At 38.4% G+C, this 18,913-nt stretch overlaps 1 protein-coding gene and 1 long non-coding RNA gene across 6 annotated transcripts; both read right to left on the reverse strand.

Moving 5' to 3' along the window:
* Positions 1 to 950: 950 nt before the first annotated feature.
* On the reverse strand, positions 951 to 14,135 carry LOC131434891 (tudor domain-containing protein 7A). 5 transcript variants are annotated; one of them, XM_058602138.1, is made up of 10 exons: positions 13,863 to 14,135; positions 12,660 to 12,959; positions 11,462 to 12,595; positions 11,205 to 11,396; positions 9,988 to 11,100; positions 9,565 to 9,927; positions 9,343 to 9,502; positions 8,946 to 9,291; positions 2,200 to 2,354; positions 951 to 2,140 (listed from the first exon to the last, which is right to left on the reverse strand). In XM_058602138.1, exons 2-10 carry the CDS (start codon positions 12,888 to 12,890, stop codon positions 1,914 to 1,916), a joined length of 3,921 nt encoding a protein of 1,306 aa, XP_058458121.1. In that variant the 5' UTR covers positions 12,891 to 12,959; positions 13,863 to 14,135; the 3' UTR covers positions 951 to 1,913. The 5 variants fall into 5 exon arrangements, with proteins under 5 accessions (XP_058458121.1, XP_058458120.1, XP_058458117.1 ...); XM_058602137.1 differs by having other exon boundaries at positions 8,946 to 9,502; positions 12,660 to 12,953; positions 13,863 to 14,133; XM_058602134.1 differs by having other exon boundaries at positions 8,946 to 9,502; positions 13,863 to 14,133.
* A 2,446-nt stretch (positions 14,136 to 16,581) lies between these two features.
* On the reverse strand, positions 16,582 to 17,555 carry LOC131434892 (uncharacterized). The gene is made up of 4 exons (XR_009230413.1): positions 17,344 to 17,555; positions 17,050 to 17,284; positions 16,814 to 16,987; positions 16,582 to 16,748 (listed from the first exon to the last, which is right to left on the reverse strand). It is a non-coding gene; the product is annotated as an uncharacterized LOC131434892 (long non-coding RNA).
* Between the last annotated feature and the right edge of the window lie 1,358 nt (positions 17,556 to 18,913).

Below are 18,913 nucleotides of genomic sequence, written 5' to 3' on the forward strand. Positions count from 1 at the left end.
ACTTATTCAGAAATCCTCCAGACCAACCAGAGTATCTCGGATTCCCAAACGCTTAGAAGATTACGTCGTTGGTTATGAATAAAGGGAGAGATGTTACCACCCTATAGCGACAACCCTGAACCGTTATACGGATGGGCCAAGCTGTCAGTACGCTTGGGCGGGAAGAGAAAAACTTACTTTTGTTCTCAGTCAAAAATTGAATTAACGAACGACTGATGTAGTCGAGATAATAAATATTAGTTATGAGTAAAGTAGTGTTTTAATTGACGGAACACAACATTTTTGTCTTTAGCGAATTGAATTACTTCCAAATCCTAGAACACTAACATGACTTTGTTTCTGTTGTCCCAAACTCAAGCGGATGTATTTTTTCGACTGTCTCGGATGAGATGTGCAAGCGAACTGTTACTAACAATGAAAAGTCTACGCACCTTTTGCAGAAGGAACGGGGTCGGGAGTCAAAAAATGCCTAACTTCGGTCAACGTGGTTTATGAACGGCTCCTAGCTGATAGCTGATAGTTAATTGTTAAACTTTCCAACCATGAGATTTCTCTATTTTATGTTTAAATGACAACACTTTTAGTTTAGCACAATAGTGCACTATTCGATTGATTTTTATTACATTTTGTTTAATATAACCATACAAAAATATTGAATATATTGCTTTCAAAATCACACTGTAACAGGATTAGGGTAATAGTTATATATATATATATATATATATATATATATATATATATATATATATATATATATATATATATATATATATATATATATATACATATATATATATATATATATATATATATATATATATATATATATATATATATATATATATATATATATATATATATATATATATATATATATATATATATATATATATATATATATATATATATATATATATATATATATATATATATATATAACAACATAAAAAAGAGCTACATAAAACAATATTATTGCCGTAAATATACGCTCTCAACGAATCAACTTGGCGATAAATTGTATCATGATTAAATAACCGCATTGACAAAAAAAATCATTACATAAAAAAGAACTACATTTTGAACCTAGCACGAAAGAATATGGTGAAGTGCAAGGATACAATTATGTGTAACTATTTAAAAGGCCTTCATTTCTAATAATAAAATAAAGAAAAATAAATATATGGTAGTGTAAATAAATAACAATAAAAAACGGTGCTAGTGTAGATTCAATAAATACATATCAATCGATGTAGATAGCTCGAAACTTGTTCACTTTCATCACTGAGTTAAACTCACCAACACCCGTAAGAGCACTTGTTTCATAGAATTTAGATTGTGTTCAACGTTTTGTATAGTGTTTAAAATTAACCTTTTATTAACGTCGACTAATCACATTGTTTTCAGATTATGCTTGTACAGTGGTTGTTAGGTACACATATAAATATCGTTTTCTCGTCGACCTCTAGAAAATAGTTTGGCAATCGAGTAAAGTTATTATTAATAAGATTTTTTAGAAATCATTCGAAATTTTGGATATAGTATCTAATGGAATGGATCTAGTTCATGGTTTCATCTATCAATCCAAACACGCTGCTTTAGAAGCTTTGGTTACAGTAAATAATAATTAATGAGTAGGAGTTAATAGGATAAAAATCTCATAGAAAGTTCGTTCTTCGACTTTAGTTAAGGGTAATAGGTAGTGATATTTGACGATATCGCTAGCTGATCGTTTTCAGTCTACTCTTTTCTACTTTCCAAACGTACCACAGAAATAACGGGTAAAACATTTTTTTCTGATGGTGTTTTACCGATAGACAATCGGTGTCTAGTGTACAGTCGTCGGAGGTGATTGGATTACCATCACCGTTCGAATCTCTATCTCTCTCGGGTAGTTTCGCAAACTACTTCTTACTCTACTTACCAACATATACGGCTCTATTCTCATCGATCAGAACCTGATGAATTATCGTATCCTCATCGGTGGAAACGTCAGTTAGCGTCAACTCAACTATATCATCATTCTGATTGAACTCGTCTGCATGAATGCTACGAACTTGACTGGCAAACTGTTTCTCGACTGTCAGCTGCTGGAAACGAACCGCATCCTCGGCACTCCAGTCACCGTGAATCGGTTGGACTCCTACAGAAAAGATTATATCAAATAGATAGGCAAATATTGAGTTGAGCGATCACACTCACCGTACAGTTTGGCCTTCAATGCCTGCTGGGGAAGCTGGCGCAATTGTGGTGGGAGGATTCGTAGCAGATCATTGGCTATGATCCGAACCTGACCGAAATCGCAGAAGTAAACATGAATTAATGTAGGCCCGCAAAGGATGTTCACCACCAAGACCCTGAAGGAAGAAAATAATTTGATGTTAGCAGGATTTTTTTTATATTTTAGTATAAGAAAACTAGTGTCGAAATTAAGTGTAACGAATTATGGAGGATCAAGAAACAGGTCAATTTTGCATGGTTACTCTGAAATTATTGGTAATATGCTATTATTTCTATTGTTTTCACAAGAAGAAAGTCAGTATCATCATTTGCACAAACACAATCTGTAGTTCGAATTGTTCTAATGGTTATATTCGAAAAATGACAAATCCAAATCCAATTTTTTTATTTGTGCGTCAGAGGTTGATTTGGGAGCTTTCATGTCTTCATCAGAATTTCTGTTTGAAGAAGTCCGTTTCTTTCAATATATTCAAAATTGTCATTAATTCACCTAAAATTAAATTTTAGTTGCGACTACTAGTTTTTCTAATAGAGTTTTGATCATACTCGCAATCTTCTTTTTCATAAATACGTTTATTTCATAAGGCAATATATATTACTTTTTGTTCGCCGTAGCATCCACAACACATAGTACTTTAAACCTAATATATTTCGAACACAGTAACAACGGTTGGTATATAATAAAATATACTACTACTAGTTTCCTTAAATATCATATTAGTATTTCGGTATTCATTTGATAATGTAAACAATGTTTTTGTCAAACGATCAATGTAGGATAGCTGGCTATTGGATAGTCTACCTTGGGTACGCAAGGAATTTATTAGTTGCAGGGTTTGGAATATTCATTCACCGGTGAATGAATATATAGTTTCCATTGCATTGTGAAGAACAATTCCACCGCTCACAATAAGGACGCCTTTCCAGTCAAAAAGAACCACACAAGCAAAACGCTACTGGAAGCAAATAGGTTAAAAAAACTTAGGAATTATAAAGAGTATCCAGCACTCCCTGAGGCATCAAAACACCCGAATGACCCCAATTCACAACCAGAAAATCCAACAAATGCTGGATTATTGAAATTTTCTGATATCGTGGACTGGATATTAACAGCCTTCAATATTACTGATCCTCTAAAAAGCCTTCTAACTGCTCTACTGCCAACAGTAAGGACATTCCTAAAACAGTTGACTGAACAATGGCCCCTCCTTGCAGCGCTCGTATCGTTTGATGGATAATTTACCACTGAGAATCGAAGATATGATCATTGTGCTTCAGTGGAATGGCAGAAGTATCATCCCAAAACTTGATTCTTTCAAACACTTAATACACACTCGTAACTGCGATGTATTCCCCTTGAGTGAAACTTGGCTGACTTCTAACATCAACCTCGACTTCCATAATTTCAACATAATCCGGCTGGATCGAGAACTCTTTTGGAGGGGTACTTTTAGGGATCAAAAAGTGCTATTAATTTTATCGTATTAACCTCCCCTCGACATCGGGAATTGAAGTTGTTGATTGTCAAATTAATATTAAAGGCAAAGATCTATGTATAGCTTCCATCTACATTCCTCCCAAAGTCTCGATAGGGCATCGTCGGCTTGCAGACATCATAGAACTTCTTCCTTCAACACGGGGACTTTAACTCGCATGGTACAGGATGGGGCTGCTTATATGATGATAACCGTTCTTCGTTAATCCAAGATCTGTGTGACAACTTCAATTTGACAATTCTAAACAAGGGAGAAATGACACGGAACCCTAAACCGCCAGCACAACCAAGTGCGCTGGATTTATCCCTTTGCTCGACTTCGCTACAGTTAGATTGCAAGTGGAAGGTAATCTGTGATCCTCAGGGTAGCGATCACTTACCGATTATAGTTTCTATCACCAACTGTGTAAGACCATCGGAAACAATCAATGTTTCGTACGTAATCGTTACGCGAGCTGATTGGAAAAGTTACGCGAGCTCGATATCTGAGAAACTAGAAACATCACAGGAGCTTCCTCCGGAGGAGTGCTCAGAGCTGAAAACGAAAAAAGCTTCAGCCTTCATCTCGTTTAGAAGGAACGGAACCCCAGATAATTATCGGAAATACGCGGCGTTATAATTTCAAATGAAAAGTATGATTAAAGCTAAGAAACGCGGTTACTGGCGAAGGTTTGTTGACGGATTAACGAGAGAAGCAGCAATGAGAACTCTTTGGAATACGGCTCGTCACATGCGCAACCGAAATCACATGAACGAAAGCGAGGAATATTCTAACCGCTGGATATTCGATTTCGGTAAAAAAGTATGTCCCGATTCTGTTCCGGAACAGAAGATATCCTGCTTCGCGACATTGAATACAAACGAAACACCGTTTTCGATGGTAGAGTTCTCACTTGCGCTCTTGTCGTGTAACAATAGAGCCCCGGGGTTAAACAGAATTCAATTCAACTAGTTGAAAAATCTGCCTGACTCTGCCAAAATGCGATCGTATCTGCCGATTGCTATGTTTTCCTGTATTCGGAAATTGTTGAAGAAAATGATTCTCTTCCGTCTAGACAATTGGGTCGAGACAAATGGATTGCTTTCAGATACACAATTTGGGTTCCGCAGGGGCAAAGGAACGAAAGATTGTCTTGCGTTGCTCTCAACAGAAATTCAAATGGCATTTGCTCGTAAAGAACAAATGGCATCAGTTTTCCTCGACATCAAGGGGGCAATCGATTCAGTTTCCATTAACTTTCTATCTGAGAACTTGCATATCTCTATCTGGGAGTAAATATCTCGGGGTTTGGTTCGACTCCAAAGGCACCTGGGGATGTCACATTAGGTATCTGAAACGAAAATGCCAACAGAGAATCAACTTTCTTCGTACAATAACCGGATCATGGTGGGGTGCCCACCCAGGAGACCTGATAAGGCTGTATCAAACAACGATATTGTCCGTAATGGAATATGGATGCTTCTGCTTCCGATCCGCCGCGAACACCCATTTCATTAAACTGGAAAGAATTCAGTATCGTTGTTTGCGTATTGCCTTGGGTTGGATTGCATACGATGAGTCTTAAAGTGTTGACGGGCGTTTTACCGTTGAAAAACCGATTCTGGGATCTCTCATATAGATTGCTTATCCGATGCGACATCTTGAATCCGATAGTGATTGAAAACTTTGGAAAGCTTGTCGAGCTTAATTCACTAACCCGTTTTATGTCCTTCTATTTTAACTACATGGCTCAGAATATAAATCCTTCTTCGTTTGTTCTCAACCGTGTTCATTTTGTGGATACTTCTAATTCTACTGTGTTTTCGACACATCCATGAGAGAAGAAATTCGTGGAATCCCGGATCCTGTACGCCCTCAAGAGATCCCAAATAATTTTAATAATAAATTTAAAGAAGTCGAGTGTAAAAAAAAAGTGTTTTACACTGACGGATCACATCTCGACGGGTCCACTGGCTTCGGTATATTCACCGCTTCCTATAAACTCAGTGATCCAGCTTCAGTTTATGTCGCAAACACTCTGCCCACAGATCACTACTTCATTGTATCGGACAGCTCCATTGAGGCTCTCCATTCAGTGAAGCCTCCATTCTGCAAAATCATATCAGATTATCTTGGCTTGGTTCCCCTCACATTGTTTCATACGGGACAATGAGAGGGCGGACTCACTAGCCAAGGTGGGCGCACTAGAAGGTGATATCTATGAAAGACCAATCTGCTTCAATGAATTTTTAAGTTGCTGTCGTCAGAAAACTCTAGCCAACTGGCAAAATACATGGAATAGTGGAACTCTGGGACGATGGTTACACTCAATAATTCCACAGGTATCGACGAAAGCTTGGTTCCGGGGGTTAGACGTGAGCCGAGACTTTATTCGTGTCATGTCAAGGCTTATGTCTAATCATTATATGTTCAGCGCGTATCTCCGTCGTGTGGAGCTCGCTGTGAGTGGTGTCTGCGTTTGAGGTGAGGGTTATCATGGCATCGAGCATGTTATTTGGACGTGTGTCGAGTATTGTGATGCCAGGTCCCCTTACTCATAGGTTCCCTTCGTACCAGTCCGCGACGTCTTGGCAACTCGAAATCTTCCTTTTATGACTTTCATCTACAATTTCTCAAAAACTATCAATGCTCAAATTTAGTGCTCTCCCTATCTGTTTTTCGTCTACAGCTTTATCGCACTCTTCTTTACGTTGCTGGAAGTATGGCCTGTGTAAACGATGCTTCGGAGCAAGCACCTGCCTTGAACTGACTGAGTTGCTGAAAGCTACCCAAAAACGTCACACCAACAAAGCATCCCAATCCAGAATAATTTCTTTCTTGCTACAAGCTGAAAAACATGAATATTCATCGAACGCAAAGTGTGTCTGAAAGATGTATGCCACAAACGAATGATGTATTTAAATTTCAATTCAATACTGTGTAGGTCCCACCCTCCCTATGTCCCCTTACTAGCTCTAGGGGTGTATGCCGCCCCGTAATACGGCATCCCTTCCTCTCTCCCTAACAACAAGACAATCGGCCACGTTAAGCTAAAGCAAATGAGCTCAAAAAAATTTTATTTGAAACAAAAAATCAATGCATTGAACTCAACTCAACAGACTTGGACATTACTAGCATTATAAACGACAGTTACTTAGAAAATAAACGATTTTTTACAAAAACCATATTATTGTACTCAACTCGTTTTCATTTCAACACAAAGCCCAATGCTGCATAAAGAAACAGCAGCGCGCAAGCAATCCGGAAAAGTTTATGTAAACTTTTTCAGTTTTCGGTTGTTTTGGCTAGTTTTATAATTTTGAGTTGCATTTTCAGATTATTTGTGACATTCTGCTACCAAACACTACCTTTAAGTTCTAAAACCATTCCCGTGGAACGGAACAGTACCCGTTTATACATTTCAAAAACCAATTACGGCTCGACAAAGTGAAATTTCAAAATTCTAAGAATACTTAGTTGTAATAAATTTAATTGCGATAACTTAAGTGTTTTTAATTTCGGTCGAAAATCGGTCTAGTTATTGAATAATTGACCAAAAACGCGACGCATTCCGCTACATTTCACCTTAAAGGAGCATTTGATTCAGTTTCCATTGATGTTCTTTCAGACAAGCTCCACCAGCATGAACTTCCAGCGGTTATAAATGATTATTTGCACAACCTTTTGTCAGAGAAGTGCATGTATTTTTCACATGGCAATTTGGCAACATTTAGAATTAGTTACATGGGTCTTCTGCAAGGTTCGGACTCGCCCTCTATAATTTTAACGTGAATGACATTGACAGCTGTCTAGTAACCACATGTACACTAAGACAATTGGCAGATGATGGCGTGGTTTCAGTTACTGGACCCAAAGCTATTGATCTGCAAAAAACATTGCAAGATACCTTAGATAACTTGGCCGTTTAGGCTATTCATCTGGGTATCGAATTCTCTACGGAGAAAACAGAGCTGGTCGTCTTTTCCAGAAAGCATGATCCCGCGCAGCTTCTGCTTCATATGATGAAAAGAATTATCGCCCAGGTTTTGACTTTCAAATACCTCGGGTTGTGGTTTGATTCCAAATGCACATGGGGAAGACACATTAGGTATCTGATAACAAAATGCCAACAAAGAGAAACTTTTCTTCGAACAATAACAGAATCTTGGCGGGGTGCTCACCCGGGAGATCTAATAAATTTGTATCAGACAACGATACTTTCAGTGATGGAATATGGATGCGTTTGTTTTCGTTCCGCTGCAAACTCCCATATTATCAAATTAGAGCGAATTCAGTATCGTTGTTTGCGAATTGCCTAAGGCTGCATGCATTCGACACATACAATTAGTCTTGAAGTTCTGGCAGGAGTTCTTCCATTGAAAGATTGTTTTTGGGAGCTTTCATCACGACTGCTAATAATATGTGAGGTACTAAATCCCCTGGTTATCAATAACTTCGAAAGGCTAGTTGAGCTTCAATCTCAAACAAGATTCATGACACTTGACAGTATATTTTAACCATATGTCACAGGAAATCAACCCTTCAAGATATATTCCGTGTCAGCCTCCTAAATATTCCTGACTCAACGTTATTTTTCGACACATTCATACGGCGCGAAATGCGTGGAATCCCGGAAACCTACGCTCAATGGAAATCACAAACATATTTACAAGTAAGCTCAGGCATATTGATTCTGAGAAAATGTTTTACACAGACGGTTCACGAATTGAAGAGGCTTGCTCAAACGATGCTGGCAAAAATCAACCGTTTTTCTTGGGCAAAATAAAACAAACCCAGAACGACATATTTAATGTAATTTATAATAGCAAATCACTTGATAAAAACAGTGTTTAGTTTTATGATGTTCAAAATATATTCGGTTTAAATTACTATGTATTGTGAATGCCACGGCGAAGAAAAACTGATGTATATTGCCTATGAAATAAACGAATTTATGAAAAAAAAAATTATCACGCACAGGGAGGTAACCACCTACATTCACTTCAATTGATTTCCACTGTGAAGGGATTTCTATAATAAAGGTCACAATCACTTCACTTGATTTTCACCGTGTAATGATACCGGTAATAATGGCCAGAATGTTTTCCTAACATTCGAAAAGTGCATGACTAGAAGGTTAAAGTCAACATTACAAAACATTCCTAATAAACACTCAATCAGCCCAGTTAGTTTCCACAGTCTAACGACTAAGAGATATTACAAAGGACATACCTGTACCAAAACCCGTCATCACTGTTCAATCCCGCGTAAGCCTCTCCCTGTTGAATGTTGTCCTTTGGAACGGGAAGAGCCTCAGTCATGCAGTACTTTTGTAAATCCACCATCATCCTTTGCAGCTTCAAAGCCTGCCTGTGCGGCTGAACGATGAAATAGTTCGGGCTGGAGGCAATCGTAACGTATACATCGAACAGTTCGCCGACTGCTGGTAACTGGAACTTTGCCAATTTTGGCACTACCTGTGACGGAATCGGGCTCCTGGTTATCTTTGACCGTTCAATGTTTAGTTCACTGAAGTGTTTCGACAGATCGGCCGCTTCCTGACTTCCAATGGAATAGTCTGAAGAGAAACCGTTTAGTTTAGCGGAACTTACTGATGAAGAACTACTACTCTCGTTTTCTGTAATTCGCGGTTCACTAATTACTTCCGAATTCAGCTCCAGCTCGATCTCCGTCTTGATACTTTCGTTTATGCAAACAAGGAGATTATTCGGTTCTGCGTGCATATAGACTTTCACCAATGGAATTGTCGAATAGGCAGCTACCTTGACCTAAAAAATACAATGCGAAAAAATTAAACTGTGCTAGCAGACGGTAATATTCAATCACCTACCATTGCCGTTAATCCGGGTTTCAACAGTGCTCGAAGCCGACTCAACAAAAAGTCACCGATTTCTGGAATATCAAACATCTTCATTCGTATAGCCTGTGGCGGATAACGACTTAGAGCTACACTCAGAGTTGCTAATTGGAAGACATTTGTTACATTGATCGATTTCTCAATACCAGTATCAACAAACAACATTTTGCAAGTTGAATCGGACTCTTTGCTTGTCAGTGCAGCTCGGTACCATTTCAAGTCATTACTGTCCTGTACCAAATACAGCTGCTGACCTGCAGCAGATGAATTTGATTCATATAGGCCACGATGTTTGCCTTCCAATGCTTTGGACAGAACGAGATTAGTAATGAGTTTCTACAAGGAATGATCACAATTCAGAAAGGAACATAACCCAATCGTCTAATTTCAACTCACTTGAATATAAACCATGGCCGTATCCTTCATCTGGCAATACAAATCGCCAAACTCATCCACGTGGGTCATAACCACCGAGTTCCAACTTTTACGATTGAGTTCCGGTATCGGTGTATCCTCGCAAACCTGCTTGAGGATAATCGAATTAAGATTTACATCTTCATCCGACGAAGTATCATATAGAACTATCTTAATCCGTGAATCGCCGGAAGTGGATTCATTTTCGTACTCTTCCTGTTTCGTCAAAACCTCGCCAATGCACACTTTTCCACAGATGAGATTATCGAGATGGGGTTTCGCCTTTGGATTCTCGCCAAAATCTTCCAAACCGTACAACGTAAAGCAGACGGATTGTGCCGGAAGTTCGAGGTACTTTGCATCGCAAAGATAAATCTCATCCATCGAGACTCTCTCCCATTCGCCAAGATCGATAAAGAAACACACACAAATGTTGTTCTCAAAGTCCAGCTCCTCAGCTCGAACACGGAACCAGCAATCGTTAGAACACACCAGATAATATTCTCCAACGGTAATCGTCTTTGCTTTCGGTTTATAATCGTCCATCATAGACAGTTCGATGTCGGTTATCAACGCATCCATTTCATCACTGTATTGGTGACCAACCAGACGTGCCCAAATCTCGACCGTGGAAGCAGGATTCGTAATAAATAAATTCCAATACTTCTCCACCCAAGGAAGCACAAGCACATTGGCCAACATACATCTAGCTTCAGATGTGTTGGATGTGTTCGATCCATTGGAACCGTTATCGTCTCGAGTGTTCGCAAACACAATTGTGCTACCCTGAACTTCTTCTCTCGAAAACATACGTGCATGGGAAAAAATTATCGTCTCCCAGTGATCCGGCAGCAAAGCCTGATGGGCATTTCGGAACGCATCGGGTAAGTTTTTGCTAAACATACCGTGCGGGCAAGAAATCAACAAATTGTACAATTTGGTAGCTATCTCAAAGTCCGAATCCAAACAAACTGAGTAGTTATTTCGCTCCTCGTCACGCTTGATACTCTCGATGGCATTCTGGGCAGCAGCAAACTGTCCCTCGAACTCGTTGGCATAATCGTTCGGGTAGGTAGAATAAGTCGATCCATTTATCTGAGGATTAGTGTGAAAAAGTTAAAAGTTTGCTACGACTGCGCCAAAAAGCACCCAACTAGAGTTTAGAAAAAAAAAATCTAAATACACATGTACTAAATTACCGTTACTCGACACTGGATCCGCTTGCTCTTTAACTTATAGTACTTATAAGATGGCCGGGTGAAACCATTGTGCTCTGCATATAAACATAGCATTTCAATGGGTGTAGCTTGCAGCTGGTTCCACGAGAAAGACTCTTTCGATCGAACTGAAGCGGCTGTTATTGGAGGCAATAACAATGGCGACGACGGAGTCTATTGAATTGTAAACAAGAAAGTTAGATCTACGAATTATTCCTAAACACTGAAATGTAATTAACCTTTGAATCTAAATCCATTATCTTCGGTGGTGGCGACTGTGGGGCTACTAGTTTGGAAACTTTTTCCAGATCAGATCTGTCCACTTGTTGATTAAGTTTTAGACGATCTTGCAAAGATTTCTGGCCAGGTAATGTCGGTAGTGGAATAATGGGCGTGGGCGGTGGTGTGATGATCACTGGATGTATGAACGGCTCAGGAGATGTGAAATCTTGTTTAGTTGAAATACCACCATTTAAATTGTTTGAAATTCGGGGAGGTGGTGTCCGTTGCTCTGGCATAGGGGTCACATGTTTCGTAATCTGCAATCGGGTATTGACACTACGGACAGGTTGCACCATCGTTTCTATTGGCACAGAATTAGCTGCAATTGGGACGTTGTAGTTCTGCTGACTGGCTACAGCATCACACACCATTCGATGGATAGCATCAATTACACCCTGTTTTGACGGAGTCATATTATTGAGATCGTTACGTTGTTGAATTATTCTGCCGGCGTGGTCTTGTTGTTGCTCCATTTGAACAGGCTTGTTAATTAGATCGTGTGACGATGGTTGTCTTTGTTGCGGTGGCATCATCTGTTGCGTATTGGAAAGTCTGTGTCGAAGATCGTTTGAGGCTGGTGTCTGTGGACCTATCTTCGCCGAAGACTTGTTTAGATTTTTCGCGACTGTGTTATTATTGTTTGTTTCAGACTGCCCGTGCCGTTGATTATTAAGGGCAGTAGTTTGTGTTAATAATGGTGGAACTATTTTCGTAGGCATAATTTGTTTCGATTGATTGTTGTAGTTGTTTTGAAGATTGTTGTAGTTGCGGTTATTGGTAAATTTTGGGTTATTCGGGTTGGTATTGTATATTTGTTTTAAAGGATTGTTGGGGTTATTGTGACGGAACTGTTGCTGCTGGGTAGGCTGGTACTGAGTTGGATACTTTCTCTGTGTATACAAGCTTGACTGATAAGGCATCTGTGAATACATTTTGTTATAGGCACTAAGGTTCCAGTTGATTCCAGGAACTCTCTTTTGCGGCTGACGCTGAATAGCAAATCCTGATTTCTTTGTTTTCGTATTTCTCTGCGCAGCTACCATTTTTAAGATATGCGCTGATTCCTTACTTGGTTTGACATAGATCACATTCTGAAATTTTGAATAATACTTAATCTGCCGCAAAACTTATAAAATAATGATAAACACGACTTACCTCACCCATTCTGTTTTGAAGAACAAATTCGCCGGTAGCCTTCAAAAATTCATCAGCGTTGGGATAACCAAACTTCTTATACATAAGAGGACCTCCTTCCAATTCACGAAAATCACTCAAAATACTCTTCACTGTGGATGCTCCCTTTTTGGATGACACTAATGCACGAAGTACAGAAATAGCGGCCTCGGCCTCTTCAGAGAACTCTTTCCTCTTCACAGAATTGGCCATCCTTGCAACAGACCGAGGCTTTGGTCAGAGCAAAACAGATGGAAACCAAAATTTATCGAAAACCTAGAACTATAAACATGCTATAGTTAGGCAAAACACCTTTATTGAATTTCGACTTTGTTCAGAACTATTTCACTACGTTAACAGACACGAATTCAAAGAAAGCAAGTTTGTTTTTGCTCATTTCTTCCTCGCAGTACTGAAATGTATCAACGCCTTGAATTTGATCTCAATTTGGCTAATGCACCACGACGTGAACACTAACAAAAATTGAAAGCATCATATTTGAAGTGGCATCACAGCAGGCGAATCACGATATGCCCGATATGCGATCAAATTAGCGGAGAAAGTGATTGACATAAATAAATATAACGAACTGACACGTACGTACGAAGACAAAAGCAAAAAAATCAATCAACAGGTGAGACCTATTATTTTTTTTTGTTGTCACTAACGTGACAGGCTAAGATCAGTGATGGCCTATATTGCCCTCCTTTCGTATTACAAATAGGTTTAAAATATATGTACTGTTATTCTAATAATCTTTTTCTAATTATTATAGTCACGGGAGATCTCAAAACAGAAAGCAGTCGACGAACGGAAGGAAAGTAAATGCAAGCTTCATTGTTTACAAGATATCGAATCACGAACAATGCGTGGAACAAGAGAAAATTCCAGGCACAAGTATTAATCTGCAGCCGTCTCTGTTCAGTGATTGGTTGTTTTGCATTCAACTCTTGTACAAGATCAAAAGAAAAAATATTTTGTCATCTAAGCAGTTATGAGAGTTATGTAAAGGAATTTTCACTGCCTTCTGACTGATGCTTTGTGTTCATAACTGGCCGTGCTGCTTGCACACATCATTATACTGCATTATTGCTATCTCTTTCGTGCAGTTCTTAGTAGAATTTTATCAAATAAAACCTGGGCTAAGGAATTTCCACTCACCAGGCACAGGCTATTTCCACTCACCAATTTCTCTTGTCAATCGTCAAATTTATTCAGGAAGGTGTTCCAGGAGCCCTTGAAATCAAACAAATACCTTCTCTAAATTAGTTTGTCTGTAATACTCTTTGCACGTTACACGTCGGCAATGCCTCCACACCGATCAAAAGCGAAATACCGAATGAATGTAGTTGGGATGGATATCGATACTGCGATACTTCAAGGTATCGATACTCAAGCCTAAAGTATCGATTTTTTAGGATCGATGCCGTGCAAAGTGGTATCGCGTGGTATCGATATTTTCATGGTCGAAACCTAGGACAGGACCAGACAACTGGCTTCTTTTTCCAGAAAAATATTTCTCTTCTTATTACGGTTCCTCCCTGCTGTAAATAATAAATGCCTCGCGATCACTGTTGCCAGTAGAGATAATTATTCATTCTGAAAACTTTCTCCCCTTATAACTAGAGTGCCTATAACCAGAGTGACGACATCTCATCCGTAATGTTGGCAACAATTCAAAACATTCCATTAGCTTTACATTGAATTGACAGGTCGTTTGCTCGTTTGGAACTAGTAGTTGTCATTCCAAACGAACAGCTGTCGCCACTCTGATTATAGTCACTCTACTTATAACATGCAATTATTTATCATTTGAAAACACTTAGACAAATGTTATATCGCTCAAAAATATAGCCAAATACAAATAATAATACCCTTAAGTCCCATACAAAAGCATGCAATTTTTTTGGTTCACCAAAAGAACAAGTTGGCCTAGCCCATCCCTTAGTTTTGAACTGACATATCAGAATGGTAGAAAAAAAACATATCTGGCAACGCAGCATTGAAGTTGCCATGATGCGGAACTAGTTTGTTTGTTGTTTTCCTGACTTTATAGCGGCCCTTACACGAGTCATTAAAAATGTCGTTACTAAAAAATAATATCATTTTAATGAACGTGTAATGGTGCACTAATGACGAGATTTCTAACAAATTTGAAATACATCATTATTTAGTCATCATTTAAAATGACATTTTTAATGCTCGTGTAAGGGCCGCTTATGTATTGCATGCTGAATACCAGTTATGCAGTATTTAACGTATTTAATAATCGCAGAGATCGGAAACCTCTAATTCTGGTTGTATCGTAACATTATGGCTGAATGAGTCGAATGTACAGCATGATATAACCGTACGCTCTAGCAGGGAAAATATTCTGTATTCTTTTGCTTTCTGAAAATCCCGCTAGTGGTTCTGCTGAGTGTGTCAGTAAACCGCTTATTTTCTACTTCACAGAATAAAACATTTATTTCTGGAAGAGCAGAACAGATTTATGTACATACTACGCAACTAATTGCCGGTTTAACAGTTGATTTCATTTATATTGAAAGTGAACGTGATTTCTGGAATAGTTTTGGGTCATCTCTTCTAATAGAAAATGATGCCATAAAATCCCTATTCGATCGCAACGTTCAATGAAGAAATTTTAAAACTTGGAATAATACAGAACACTATCGTTGGATCATGGGATCATGTTTTTATTAGACTTGATTCACTTTAGGCCACCTCAATCATCACCGGTTTGCAAGTATTGTCGATTCAAATAATAGACCAAGGCACCTAGCTTTGACAATTAGTTTAATACAACAATACTTGTAAGGTGTAACGAACGAACTTTCTCACTCACTAAAGAAATTATCACATTTTGCAGGAGTTGACTGAAATGCAAAATGTCTTCATCTCCTTTAGCCCCTTTTCCAATCAATTCGTATGGAATTTGATTTGGAAGTATAATCACAGACTAACAGACATGACAGTATGAGTAAATTCTTATCAAAATAATTTTTCGTGATTCACTAGTTCCACCTATATTGTACTGCGCGAACTATTTACTATCGGTACACCCCTTGTGGTATGTGAAAGTTTTTTTACTAGTTGGTTTCCCCTCGTTTGTCAACACCGATCAGCTGCTTGCAGGGATGCCTGATTTCATCATAATATTTGAAATGAATCATCACAATAAATTATTGGATTACGTTGATAATATACTTAACTTTTTCAGCGATGTTGGAAGGTAACCATTTATTTTTCTCAACGTTGCTCATCTAGATTATTTTTTATTGTGTTGGTAATTTTCATCCGAAATTAAGTGGCGGTAGACCAGAAGCAAGTAAATATTGTAACAAAACGGGTTCGATTTTGTACTGCGTTGGAGGATGAGAAGTAGCACAAATATGTATATAGTTTTGGCAATATGTATTAAATCTGTATCCTGCATGAAATTCGCATGGACGTAGACAAATCAATACATTACAAGTAATTCTGTATGAATGGCAACTCTGTTGGTAAATGAAAAAAATAAACACAGTCTAGATGACAGAAAGGATATTTTTGATAGGGTAACGTGGCGCCATCATGACACAGGTGAGTACTGTCCCAAATAAAGGAATATTCGAAATGACCGTTAAAATGATTGACGAATCTAATTTGAGTGTCCTGTCTGTTAGTCTGTGGTATAATTTCCAAACGGATTCCGAACCAGATGCAACAATCAATTATACTGAACTCCGAATCAAATTCTAGACGAGTTAGTTGGGTTAGCAGGTAATAACGACGGTACGACCATGCACTTCGGAGGAAAATCGAAACGAGAAGTGTCCTTAAAACGATTACAGCTAATCACTAAACATTGCATTAACAGTAATAATCTTCAACGATAATCTTTAACGAAATTAGTGCTTATTACTTCTTTGTAGCGAACACTATCGTTTAAGCCAGCCATACCAATGACCTTAACAGTCATGTAGATTTGGCACGCACCGCCTTTACTTTTTTGAATAAATGGTTGCATGAAGCTTCCACCGGATCTTCCTGTTCAATCATTTGTTTCACATTCCGAATGTATGGATTCACCTGAAAAGCTTTCCTTCGAACAGTTTATTCAGTGAGATGATTCGTGAACTAAGAACGATTCTTACTCGAAGGATTCATCAACCGGTAGGAATACACTAGAATTTTCGGTTATCCAGTTACTTCATAGTCAGTATCCAACACAGGCCAATGACGTAATTTGTTTAACTGTTCTGGGTACTCGTGTCATTACTAGATGTATGGCATACGCAGGCCCGTTAGCTATACGACCGACGATTTTCCTACTTGGAATAAAATGTTAAATATATCACCGTTCAAATTCATGATCGTAAACCACACTTACTTAACAACCCTGTTATGTCGGACCGTATTATCATTCTGAGAAATTGTAATATTTGTTATGCTGTCGATATCTGACTGACGTTGGCAGATGATCGGTTTGGAGAATCAGTTCCGTCGGCAAAAGTTTACGATTATTCGTTGTCACGGAAGCCGATAAAGCGATTCTTACGAACTATCCTATGCACATTCGTGCGATTCTTGCCTTAAATTATGTGGAGTATTCCAGATAGTCAAAACTGTATACAAAGATTAGTCGATAAAATATAAGCGAATTTTTATAATTTGGGAATACTACCTCATCACTAGATCATGATAAATCCGATATAACGAGTTCAAATTGAACGGTTAATATTTTGGTCCGTTTCACTTTTGCGTCGCACAAGATTTCCCAGCAGAATCAAACTTAGCCACGCAGAGTTCATCGTTGGAATGTTCCGAACTTCGGGGGATTTGTATTTCTGGCTATCGATTTGCAGACAAATCAAAACGTCTTTTTCATAAAAATAAACAGTAACTATGGTGAATTAATTTTCACGTTTCAGTGTTGCTAGTTTAATGGAAAAATCGTTTAGGTACATTGTCAGTTTGACAGTGCATCTTGACAATGTACCGCACGATTCAAAATGTGCCCTTGAAAATTTGTCGAAGTACTCCGTATTATAATTTGTATTTGATATAGCTCTGGATTCATTTTGATCAGATGTTTGTTTTGAAGAAAATGTTTAGTTGAAAGAACTTAATAAAATTTTTCTAAAACACTCAATTTTGGGTAATTATTTTTGAACCTTTATTAACTAAAGTATTCAACATATTATATTCGAGATAAATAATAACATATAGAAGTATCCAAAGATTCGGTGCTATTCTCAACCAACATAATCAATATTCTCGTCCATATCACACTTCGTGATTTCAGGCTTTCTCTTTGTATCATTCAGTGATTGTTAAATGTACTCGTATACTTTCCGCATTGGCAGGACTTAAAAACAAATTAAACTTAAATCCTATTGAAATTAATAATTTTGAAAAGATGACCCCCAAACAGGCCCGTGCACAGGAATCTTCCAAGGGGGGGGGGGGGTTTCAAGGGGAGAGGTGGGTGTCCACTATATTGACAATGTAAAACGAATTCTGACAGGCTCGTGCGCAGAAATCATTAAAGGGGGGGGGGGGGGGGGGGTCAATTTTGTCGAACTTTTTTTTAGCGAAAACGATAAAAGAAATAGTTCCCCTGCATGTAAGCATTGGGCTTTACTCTAGAGAAAAGATGCGCGTTATTGAGAGCGGTGGTAGTCGGTATTTCGGGCACGCACTATACAAATGCGTAACATCGATGACTGCATTTCCAGTAACACTTAACAGAAAGTGGGAAAGGTGCCAAAATTTGAAAAAGAATGTTGCGTCATCCACAATATTGAAACCGTAAAAAAAATTCTGAAAACGTGGATTAACAATTGTCAGGTCCTGTCCTAGGTCGAAACATGTCGATACTAGCTTAAAGCAGACCCTGTCAGCTTGGAGCGACATCAATCTTCAGTTCAGCAACGCCATCGCACGGTATCACATTCAACATATCATGTCAATTGTATGGGTGTGCAGCCCTGCTATTTTGGCGCGCACGAATTTGACATTTCTCTCCCCTACTTCTATGTATGAGATTCGATGCGGACTCACCTGAGGGCGACATGTTCGCAAAAAAGGATGTTGCCAATGATTTGTTCGAGAAATGTGAGAGCTGGATATCTTGTTAATATGATGTCTTTGCTTAAAGCAAACACATCATATTAACAAGATATCCAGTTCTCACATTTTCCGAACAAATCATTGGCAACATAATGTTTTACGAGCATGTCGCCACCACGATG

The sequence above is a fragment of the Malaya genurostris genome, chromosome 3, assembly GCF_030247185.1.
Source record: "Malaya genurostris strain Urasoe2022 chromosome 3, Malgen_1.1, whole genome shotgun sequence".
Taxonomy (NCBI): Eukaryota; Metazoa; Arthropoda; class Insecta; order Diptera; family Culicidae; genus Malaya; species Malaya genurostris.